The following is a 12,339-nucleotide window of genomic DNA, read 5'->3' on the forward strand; positions in this document are numbered from 1 at the left end:
CAACTAGAATTTTGTGGTTTTCTTTATCAGTTCTCTGCAAGTTTCTTCACACTTTCTCAAAAGTTGAAGAGCACATTAATGACTTTTTAAATGTACATATAGTTGTTGTAACAGTTTGATAAAACAAGATATCTATATCATTTAGAGTTAAGTTGGTCTGTTTTGTTTTAATATTTAGGTCCCAATGTACTGTTTCTGCCAACTGCTTGGCAAGTTGATTTTTGCAACAGCATATCTTGACCAGTTGACTGCATTTCTTTTTTTGGTTCAAAATAAATTTTCCTTGGTTGTGTTTGCCCAGGACAGAGGGACTACTCAAAGTTGTACAACCTATAGAAAAGCTAAAAAAAAAAAAAAAAAAAAAAAAAAAGTTGAATTTATGTGAGATACAGGTGATATAAGGAGTTTCAGAGCTCTTTCTGCACTGAGGCAAGTATTACTCAATATTATCTCAACATTGGCTATGTTCATGATGACATCTGCCTGCAAACTTACTTGTGAGAAAGCATGTGGAAATCAGACTCAGAAAAAGGAATATACACACAAAAGCAAATTTCTATTAAGTTTTATTCACAGAAAAGCTGGGCTGTTTAAGGTCCAGCTGAGAGTGACTTTACTATACTTTCCTGTGGTCCTTTTTGATATTTAGGACAATTCTTAGTGCTGCATTCATCTTCTATTTCATAATTGTTTACTATACATTGCGTAATTTATGGTATCCGTTTTCAGTTACATCGATTGTCATTATTTTTAGGTCTGTTCTTCCTAGTTAATGCTGGCAGGACATCGAGGTTGGTTTCCATTGGAAAACAAGTCAAAAGGAAAACAAACCCAACCTATTAGTGCTGAAACATGACCTACTTTTAAATTGCTGTCAGGTGAGGAATCTCCTCCAGATTTTAACTATCCGCTTATTTTATGGAGAGCTGGAGGAATATGACAGCAGTTAAGAAATACATTGTTCCAGCCCTCAGATACTGGAAAACGTATTTTGTGTGGTGGATTGTCTACAGAGCTCTACTTTTCTCTTTTTTCGAAGCAAAGTGAGAAAGGTTGAGGCAACAAATTCACATATGAATAAATATATATATATATACACACACATATACAATGAGCAAGAGTGATTGGGCTGATTTACTGACATCTCACATAAAGAAATGAAAAAATCAGGGAGCAATTGCTTCTTTAAAACTAAACTTTTGAGTTAGTTATTAATGCATACTGTGTATATTTTAATGATATCGTATGTATTTTATATACATTGTATGTATTGAATCCATTGTGTGTATGGATTCACACGCGGTGACATCAAACCATTAACTGACACAGTGGGCACAGGTGAAAGTCACCATTGCTGAGCTTCAGCTTTGCCTTTTCATTTAATGCAAAGCCATGAAGAAAAACAGGCTGAATAGCCGAGATATATGTCATAGAATCATAGAATGGTTTGGGTTGGAAGGGACTTTAAAGATCATCTAGTCCACCCCCCCTGCCATAAGCAGGTACATCTTCAACTAGATCAGGTTGCTCAGAGCCCCGTCCAACCTGACCTTGAATGTTTTCAGCGATGGGGCATCTACCACCTCTCCGGGCAACCTGTGCCAGAGTTTCACCACCCTCCATAGGTCTTTTTTAAAATGGCAAGGCGCAGACTTGAGTGTGATCAAGCTGCTAATACTAGATGATTCCTTGGCTCCTGTGGCAGTGCCAGTCAAACTATAAGAGCTCAGAAGAGTGTCCATGCCCATCATGGTGTTTGTAGACCTCAGCAGAGCGCTAGAGATGTGAAAGTTTGCTACAGTATTCCTTAGGATTTGGTAGCGTGGTGGGGTTAACAGTGCAGGTTGCTTTACTACAGATACGTACCTCATAAATAGTGATGGCAGCACTGGGGGAGTGTTGCCGTAGCTGGCAGGTCCTAGGTCTCCTCCACACACCGCTGCCTGGGGGGACAAGCGTAGATGGAGGCAAGTGGGCTGCTGGCATTCGAAGGGCTGCCATAAGCTGTCAGTCAGTAAGGTTTAGTCACAAGACACTTAAAAACCTGAGGTCCTTTGTCATTTGGTTGCTATTAGTGCTGTCACACTTTTTACAGCTGATGGAACCAGGGGAAATTTTGAATACAACGTTGAATATTTGAATCCAGAATAAAATTTTGAATAAAACAAGACAACATCAACCTTGAAAAATCGTGGACCTCAAAAGAGCTCTGCAGTAGGGATTCTGTGAAGGAAAATGTTGTCTCCAAAGATTGTAACTGCCAAACTACATTACATCCCTGAGCTGAGCTTTCCAGAGACTTAACAGTCTTGTCCCAGTGGAAACAGAAGTCTGTTCTCCCAAAGCACAACCTCACTACAGCTGCTCAGCAAATGCCATATGAAACTTTTAGTGCAGGGGAAAAAACTGTTTTAGTTTGCTCAGTTCGGTTCTGAGAGATGGCCACACCATTTTTGCTCAGACTTTTCCAAAGCAACCCCTCAGGGTGGGGGCAGCCCTCTGGTGCAGCCACCGTCACGGTGGTGATGAAGGACTGAGGAACCATCAGCTGCGGAGAATAAATCCCACAGCAATATTGCACTGAACAGAACTATCAAAGGAGAGGGTGCTAACACCCATCCATCCCTCTCTACCATGTGCACGCACCTGTATTCTAGAAAAATCAGCCAAAATTAATCTTGTGTCCTTTCTTTTGTGGCCTTGGAGCATATATTTATGTTACCATCAGATTATAAGGTGGGTGATTTAAAGCTACAATAACAAGGAAAGTCCTTGCCTTGTTCAAACTCTATATTTTAAGATGCACAGCAAATGAGAAAGCTGGTGCATTTTTCTGAGATGTATACTGAATAAGGCAAGTCTCTGTAGGACATGCAGTATTTCTATAGCAATATCTGTCCCTGCCTGATTAACACCTTAGATTATTGGTATAAGGAGAATTTTAATCACATACTTATATTTTCAAGAGGTCAGACTGAATAATCATAATGTTTCTTTCTGGGTCTAAAATCTATTAATCTGTTTACTCGTTTTCTTTTTATGTGTTAGGTGGTTTGAACAATGAGATGAGGGCAGCCAATTTCTCTTCCCTTTCGAACAGCGAGCTGGCCAGGTTTGCTTTCTGGTTCTCATGCATTTTCACAATGCAGAGGAAGTTTAAAGCCAAACAGAAAAGTCCTCCATTAAAAACAAAATAAATTTTAAAAATGGAAATATTTATATTAATAAGAATTCCTTCATTAGAGAAGAGTAATACTCAAAGCCAGAACTTCCCAGGAATGGTCCCTTCAGTCTTTCTTATCTCACCTCACACTTCCAGCTTCATGCCCCGGCGGCTGAGTTATGTGCTTTTCTTGATTTATATTGTAGGAAACTGCAAACATGTAACTTCTGATCAGTAAGCTGTTCACAGTTGTAGGGTAATGCTCATATTTTTAACTTATTTTTCACATTGGCCTGGGATGCCTCCTGCACCAAACTTCTGAAACCAGCCCTCTTTTCATTAGGCATCCCTAAGCTGCAGGTTTAAACAGTATTAGTGAGTCCCTAGGGACGTCTCTGCCTTTCTGCGCTGGTTCTTCTAAGCCAACATGGTGATACTTTGATGACTTGTCCAATGCAGGCTGGATCATGACTTGAACCGCAGTGAAGCATCAGGTGAACTTCACGTGCTTCTGGAGGGAAAAGCCTACAAGCTCTGAATAGGTCTGATGGGATTCTTTGTGTAAATCCACCACCGATGCGTTCATCAATAAAACTTTTGATAAAAAGCAATTACACTGTCAAGCAGTAAACAATCCAGAGCAATTCCAGCCTGTACTCCAAAAGAGACAGAAAAGAAAAATATCAATGTTTTGCCAAATGACAAAGAAGTCAAAGTGATATTTCAAAGGGTGTTATTTCTCAAGCTCCTAAAACAAGCAGAAAGGTTCCTACACTTAATAACAGTGAGGGATGCAGGGGTGAATAAATGAAAGGATATATCTATACACACAGATGGTACCAGCAAGAGAAAGAAAGGATAACATGAATACATTATTATCAGTATATGACTAGCATCTTTTTAATTCCAGCATTTATTTGTTCTTTTATTCCTGTATGTATTTACCTGAAGGCTAACATACGTAGGGGTGTCCGCCGCCAGGCAGCCCTGCTGCGGTGGTGGTCTGGCAGGTACTTGGCAGAGTGACCCGCAACGCACGGGTGCAGGTTTCACACTGCTGGCGAAAACATCAGAAATCCGGAGAGATTGGCTCTTGGTTTGTGTTTATGAGTTTAGGAGCCTTAAATTACGGGGGAGTTTTTGTCTGGTGCTCATCTTTAATTAAAGCGTTTCTTTGAAACTGTGCACGCTCTGCTTCCCTGACGGTACTGCCAGGGAATCGGTTGCTTCAGAAAAAGGTCGACCACGTCCTTTCTCCTTACCTGCAGCAGGGGCTGTTTTCTTTTTGTTTTGTCAGTTTGGCTCTTTCCTGATGAACTTGATGGTGAAATGGCTTAACGTAAAGTAAAGGTGTAATACTGATGCTGAAATGTGTCCTCATCTGTCCCAAGTTACATCTGTAAATTAGAAATTGCAAAAAGATAGAAACTGTGTAGTGACATGGACTGACACCAACCTTGAACAGAGCCTTAATAATTATTAGGACACTGTTAGAGTGACCTCTCCTTTGCCTCTAATGAGGATTGCGAGGTCTTTCAGGGTCCTTTTTTACTGTCTGTGCAGGGTGTTCACCTGAAAGGGGGTTGTAGCCAGGTGGGGTCTCTTCTCCCAAGTAACAAGTGTTAGGATGAGAGGAAACAGCCTAGAGTTGTTCCAGGGGAGGTTTAGATTGGATATTAGGAAAAAAATTTCTTCACCGAAAGGGTTGTCAAGCCCTGGAACAGGCTGCCCAGACAAGTGGTTGAGTCACCATCCCTGGAGGTATTTAAAGACCTGTTGACGTGGTGCTTAGGGACATGGTTTGGGGATGGACTTGGTAGTGCTGGGTTAACAGTTGGACTTGATGATCTTAAGGGTCTTTTTCAACCCGAATGATTCTATGATTCTTAGTGGGGTAGGGCTTGTGGAAAAGGACATTGGTGTATGTCCTGGCTGTTTAATTGCATCAAGGAGAGTTTCTGTCTTTTTCCTGCAATGAGAAAATGGAAATAACGTTTATTCTGGCCTTCCTCATGTTGATAGTCAGTGATATGTACCAAAGGCACATAGCCTCAGGTGAAAGATGTAGTAGAAGTGGAAAATATTCATATTTATGGCTGGGCTTGGGGTTTTTTTTCATTCTAAACTAAATCAATCTTCTGGGCATTGTTTTGAAATTTTTTCCTGTATTCCTGAAGCCAGGCAGAGCATATGCTGGGGTGTCCATGTGTGATGTGGACTCCCATCTCAGCTCCTTCTTCAAGTGCTGGGCTGTCCCCGTGCTGCTTGATGAACCGGGGGAGAGCCACTGTTTGGTGGCTGGGCAAGGACCAAGGGATGGAGCTGCACACACCAAGGCAGTCACAGCAGGCGTCCATACAGAAGATGCAGCTGCAGCCACTTTGCTGATTTTTGCCCAGCAATGAGTCCCGAGACAGGGCTAATGCTACTCTGGATCACAGAGAGACACTTGAGCTGTTCCCAGGGTTAAAGGCTTTTCAAGTAACTGCACTTGGCTGCTCCTCCTTTGATTTTTTCTTTGCTGGGAACCGAAATTGAAATCAGCAGGGGGAAAAGGTTCCTTGTGTTGTTGTTTGGGACGGTGTGTCCAGCTCCATGAGCCAGTGCCAGCTGCAAGACAGGAGCAGTCCTCTTCCACTAATGAGAAATCCCTCCTACCCTCTCTTTCTGGTCAGAAAAGTTTGTCTTAAATTTCTTTAAGACAAAGACCTGATTCTACTCCTACTGCCTGCAGTTTCAACTCTGCCTCCTGTGCACTGCTCAAAATTGCCACGGAGAGGGCAAAGCCGGTGCTGCCATTACAAAAAAAAAAAAAAAAAAAAAAAAATCCCAGAATAATAAAGACTGGAACAAATTGCAGCAGTGCTTTGTGAGTGCCCAGGTCTGTTCAGAGCAGGATGCCAAGTCCCATCTCAGCAGGGTAGAGGGGGTTGGGATCAAGACCAGCTTTAGACAAACAGTCCACATCTCCACCATGAGTTTAGAGTTCAAATGCTCTCCCACGGCTGCCCTGGCTGGTTTGCTCCTGGAACAGCACTGACTTATGGCACTCCTTGGGCACCATACAGGGAGCAGCATTCCCAATGACATTACGGTTGAGTTAACCCTATTTTGGAGGAGAAAAGCCATACGGACATAAGCTCCATATGGAAAGTAGCCATAGCATCGGGTGCTGAGTTGCAGAGCACCCCGGGAGGTGAACCCCAGCCATGACTCTTGCCCACAGCAGGAAGAATCTATAGGTGAATGCAAACATGTAATGCAAATCCCATGTACCGTAACGTGGAGTCACCACATGAATAAATAGGAGCACGGGCCCCTCAACTCTCTGCATGTACCTGGGATGCTGTTGACACTCTGAATAAGCAAGTGGCTGCGAACTTACCGGCTGTTCCTCCTGAGTCCTTGGATTAAGCTCTGGTTTGCAATGCATCATTTAAGAGGTTGCAAATATTTTCCGTGTGTTGAAATAAGATTATAAACAGATTGAGCCTGGGTACAGTAGATCCACTGGACTAAATTTGACTAAGAAAAGCTTTTGATTAAAGAATGAGCTTAAGGGAGTGAGCTGGCATGGAGGGAAATTTTGTCATTTTAATGAAAAAATTTTTGTTAAAGTATACTCTCTGCAAACATCGAAGGAGAGAGTCCCTGTGCAGGAAAGCACGTGATGTAAATCAGTATCTGCTAAAGCAGTCCATCTCTTGAATATAACAAAAGTAACCATATGAAATTGCAAAACAGCACGCACTGCATTTTCATGGGGAAATGTGCTGTATTCAGTCATATTAATTACTGCGTGGGCTCAATTTTCAGTGCGATCAATCCACGGGAAACAAAAGGTCTGCAGGGGAAATACAAAAAGACAGTCAGCTAATAGGAGCCAGATTCAATGAAACTGTGTCTGCCTTCAGTGAACGCCGAGGCGGAGGTGTGTCCATTCTCCCTTGGCAAGGCACGCAATGGGTCGGGCAAAGAGTGTAGGGCTGAGAGGAGCTTGGACCAACACCCCATGTATATATACATATGTGTATACATATATATGTATATATATGAGAAATAAAACTCCTATTGTGAGAAACTAGGAAAGAGAGCGTTTTAATACAAGTTTTTCTGTGCAATGTTCAGGGTTTCATCTCAGAGCAGGTTGTTGTGAGATGGCACTTCTGCCGGTGCAGCCTCTGCCTGCCATGCCTCCTTCCCCGCTGTGCCGTGAGTCACGGGCTCTCCAATTCTCCAGTTCTTTCCCTTGCCCCACCGTCAGCCTGGCACTGCTGCTCCAGCCTCTCTCTGCCAGCAGCAAGCAGCGAGCCCCAGGGCTGCTGGTACTGCCGGGGGTCTCCTGGGTGGACTTCTGACCCTGGGTGAACTTCACCTTTACTGCAGAGTTTCAGTTTAATGCCAATATTTTAGCAAGCTATTTGATTTGTTTGCCTAGCGCTTACTAGGAGCATTATCTGTTGGTTGTTTTTTTTTTTTCTCTTCCAAGGTTGCTTTTCATTTTCGAAGTTGAATGTGTTCATTTTTAGCGGTAGCCTTCTCTTCCATTCAGGGTCCAAACTTCACTAGAAAGTGACTTCATGGCATTATTCAAGCAGATTATTGCTTGGAGTGGCTGAATTACCTAGTGTTCGTATAATGGCAAGCTCCCAGTCCATATGCATTTAATGACTGTAATCATTTATTATTTTCCCTTTATTAGGTTTGTTTTTAAAGAAAGTTTTACTGTGCTATTTATGATATGCTAAGTGGTGCAACTTGCTGAAAAAACATATCGCATACATTTTATTTTTTAATAGGTTTTGCTTGTTAAAACGGAAATCTTTTATTACCCTAGTTGGGCAGTTTTTTGCTGACAGTTTTATTATTTCAATTACTCAGACATTTCTTTCCTCTTTTGTTTCCCCAGATACTCCTCCAGGGAGTTTTAATGTGTCCATTCTTTATTTAAGATTGGGTTCAGAACGTGTTATTTCTAGCAGGGCAGAGGAAAAGTGTAATATAGCAGACATTAAATAGTGGGATGTCAAGGTTTTATTTTCTTTCCCCTTTGAGTTGTGGAATCCTTTCCCCATCTGTGTCATCTGGTGATTAATTGTGCTGATTATCTGCGCTCCCTCATCAATAACTGTCTGCTACCAGTGCCAGGCAGAGGCCGTGCCCTGCCTAAAGAGTTCGTGGCTGCTGATAGATGAACATACATGTATGGGTAAAGGGGGGGACCTCTGAGAGCATTTAAAATCGCCACAGACCCAGAGTCCTTTAATGAACTAATGCTCTATGGGTGCTGGCAGTAACTACTGTATGCATTTCACTCACCGGTGGGGCAAGGAGAATGGGACCATTCCTCCAGGGCAAAACCCAAGCCTTGGTCGGTGGAGTGAAACGTGCCCCCCAAGGGCTCGTAGCAGTAGGGAGCCTCACAACCTCAGTGGGACAGCGCCAGCGGGAAGGGCAGACCGAATTCGCCTATACAAAGTTCACTAGGGTGTGACGGCGTGGAAACCGGTGTCTGCTCCCCTGGCCCTTGCTGGGTACGGTTGTGATTTCCCTCTGCAAGTTCTAGTGCATCTTTGACCACGCTATGATGCGTGATGGATTTTATTTTCCGTTATAGCATGACCAGTCCTTGGCCTGTGAGAAAACCAAGACCAAAAGCTTCGTTGGGACAGTGGGAGAGCCCCCAGAGCTCCAGACGGATATGTGCTTGGACTGCCTGTGGCTAGTGCATGGCCTTGACCATCCTTTAGAGAGGTAGAAAACACATTACAAAGCATGTCCTCACGCTTCTGCGTCCCGTCGTGTTTTCCAGAGTGTCTGGGGGAGAGCTTTTCGACCGGATTGTTGAGAAAGGGTTCTACACCGAGAAGGACGCCAGCACCCTGATCCGGCAGGTCCTGGATGCCGTCTACTACCTGCACCGAATGGGCATCGTGCACAGGGACCTCAAGGTACGACCGCGGCGTGATTCGGTCCTCCGGGCAGTGGTAATGAAGGTTGCATAATTATGTGAGTCTAACGCATGTAGGTCCGGCCTCCGCTGGGACTGGCTGTTTCAGTAAGGTTTTACCATAAGAGAGATGCTCTGAACGCTCCATATCCTCCCATCGTAATTGGTTTTAATGAGGACTTTGCAATCAATGCTGTTACAATGGGAGTTTCGCACATATGATGTGGGGAAAAAGTCATTCATTAAGACCTGAAATGTTACGTTAAGGCAGGAAACTCATCTCAGCTGGGATGTAAGTGTTTACTGCTGTAAAGTATCTTGCAGATTTGCGGTGCTATGTTTACTTTTATGTAATAATAATTAGTAACAATAAATAGCGTGGGAAAGTTGTATGATTTCCTATCATGCTATTTGGACCAGTGTTTTTGGAGACACTGCTAACAGCAACGATTCTTCTAAGGAACATCATGTGCCAATGTGATTTTTAGATAATTTTCCTTTTAGCTGTACCATGTTATCACATCAAAAACTCTCAGCTTTTCTGGCAAAAATAACCCAAAACATTATTTCTGTATTGTTTCCTTCCAATATCTTAAACTGTCGTTAAGGTAAGCAGAAAGCCTTGGATTTCATAACACACAGCTAAACCTCCCCGTCTTTACTATTTTAAATAATAAATTAGCAGAAGACATTGGAAAAAGATACAAATGTCAAAAGAAAACTCTGGGTTCAGTTCCTGAGCTAGTTAATTCTACCAAACTTACTGCCAGAAACGAAGAATTCAGTGAATGAAATAACACCTCTGGTTGTGTTTTGGAGGGATGCTCCAAACAGGAGTTTCCCTGGATGCTGATGCTGTGGCCTTGAATTGTCCCCATGTGAAAAGAGTGGAATTTGGCTAAACGAGTCATATTATTTAAAGGCTTAATGAACATTATTGGAGTCAAGAGCTGCAGAGAAGTTTGGGGTTTTTTCTTTTTTTTTTTTACTTCTTAAATACAACTTTTTATTAAATGTATTTTTAAATTGATCGTATTTTTAATACAGTCTAATATTAAACTGCATGTTTGTGATTTTTGGCTGTCTCCTCACAGCGAAGGTTGTAGTGCCGGGAATGTGACCTCGCTGTTACGCCTTAAGATGGGTGAAGAATTGTGGTGATGAGAGATGCTCTTTATTTGCCTTTTATCTCCTCCAAAATTAGTGCTGATGTGAAGCGCTGTGTGGTGTAAAATAATAAATGACAGGCTTGTTCCCAAAACACAATGCAGCGGGGCCATAATAGAGCCCATTACCGGTGGAACCACCAGCACCACAGTTCTCCAAGGTGGAGCAGTGCCCAAGACAGGCAGACGTTGCCTTGTTTTGTGACTGCCTCAATGCAGCCATTCCCTTCTTTGACTCCAGATATGAATCTTGTAGCTGTGTGTGGCCCGTTCCCATAGGACTGCAAGTTTTCCACACCTTACTGCTGCAAGGGACTTGCCTCGATCCTGTACACCTCTGCCAGAAGTGGGCATCCTGTGATCTTCACTTCATAGATAGACTCAAATAATAGAAAGTATAAATATATTTTTTAAAGTATTGCTTTGGCACATTTTTAAGGCAAAACCTTCAATCCACCAAAGGAAAATATACCCTGATGTCCACAAATAATATTTCCTCCTCAGTATTGTGCAGTTTAGTCCTAACAGTCCCAAATAATGGGTTTTCTGTAAGGAGGGACTGGTTAGTCTTCCATCTCCTACAGTCTTCATGTGTTGCCCTCAGTTCCCATTCATTTCCTGCTTTTATGCTGAAGTACGTATAAATATTCTTGTATTTATTAGAGTTCCACCTCATTTCAGTACGGAAGTGGTGTTTAGCATTTTAACATGACCAGCTTTCTCCCAAGTTCAATTTATAGGAAATAACTTCAGACTTCTTCCTGCAGCCAGAGGTTTTGGAGGGAGGTCAATCCTCTTAATTCAGATATTTGATTGTACAAGCTCTTAATATTCCTGTCTTTATAATTTAAAGGAAGGCTGTAGCTCTCACTTTAAAACAGATTAATCTTATTTAGAAGTTCCTATAATAAAATATGATATCTGGTAATTGGGAAGTGGATTCATCTACATATTACTTTCAGAGTTTATCTAAGGACATGCTGAATTTAGATCAAACCAACCTTCTCCGGTGGTATTTTGGGGCAAAGACTAGCTCTTTTTCTCTTTCTTTCTTTTGTTTGCAGGTCTTTGTCAGTACCATATCAGTTGTTAAAATGACTCATAAAATATGGTATATGAGGAACACCTGCTGTGAATTTCTGTTAGCACAAACATATCATGATGGCAAAAATAGGGCTATAATAAGGCTTTTTATGATCTCAAAATATCAAGATAAGTGCAAGTTTCGAATTGTGATCCCCCAAAATGAAACTCTGGGAAAGAATCCACTCTACAAAAATACAACCCTTGAAAACATCTATAACAATTATTTATTGTAATTATGTGTTATTCAGATACCAAAATAGTACTTGCTGTAGTTGGGAAAAGCAGATCTGGGCTCCAAGTCTCTAATCGAAGTAACACAGCAGCAGATAACAAGAGATGGCAGCAGATGACGTCCATAGAAGTCCAGGATGTACAAAAGGACTGAAGGGCTTGGGCTGCTCTGCTTGGTACAGAGCCACCTCATTAATGCTTTTTGAATTAACCGGCTTGAAGAACCAGAGTTCTTTTAAACGGGTTTTAAACAAGTTTAAGTTTTAAATGGGTGGGTTTCTTGGCCTTACTAAATATGAGTAAGTGGGAGCTTGAGGTGAGTTAGCAGAAATCGTTAGGAAATAATTGTCTTTCCCCTAATACCAGCTCTACCAACCCCTCACCAGATCAGAAGAGCACTAGTAAAAATGAAGAGTAACTCCAAACCGAGGGCAGACCATGGCATAAAACTGTCTCACATGGTGCCTGAAAACAGTGTCAGCATTGTTATGGCCAGTTAATGCACTGGACTTACAAGGTATCATGAGAAAGAAGCATAAATGGTACGACTTTGTAATTATTTTTACAAACAGAATTATTTCCCTTTTTGCCTCAGTCCCAGCTGGCTCACAGCTGTGGATGCAGCTTGTAGATCCTCTCATGGCCATTGTGTCCCATGGATAAAGCCATCACTGCGTGGCTTCATGGGTGGGCTGGGGAGCCAGAAAGTGCTTCAACCTCCACTTGAAGCTGAACGGGAACCT

At 42.2% G+C, this 12,339-nt stretch overlaps 1 protein-coding gene across 2 annotated transcripts in view; it reads left to right on the forward strand.

Annotated features, from left to right (window-relative positions):
* CAMK1D (calcium/calmodulin dependent protein kinase ID) overlaps positions 1-12,339 on the forward strand; it is a 232,221-nt gene that overhangs the window by 174,503 nt on the left and 45,379 nt on the right. For both annotated transcript variants that reach the window (XM_030014815.2, XM_030014817.2), the window contains one exon: positions 8,976-9,114. In XM_030014815.2, the coding sequence (XP_029870675.1) occupies positions 8,976-9,114 (139 nt within the window). The remainder of the gene's footprint in view (positions 1-8,975; positions 9,115-12,339) is intronic.

The sequence above is a fragment of the Aquila chrysaetos genome, chromosome 5, assembly GCF_900496995.4.
Source record: "Aquila chrysaetos chrysaetos chromosome 5, bAquChr1.4, whole genome shotgun sequence".
Classification (NCBI taxonomy): Eukaryota; Metazoa; Chordata; class Aves; order Accipitriformes; family Accipitridae; genus Aquila; species Aquila chrysaetos.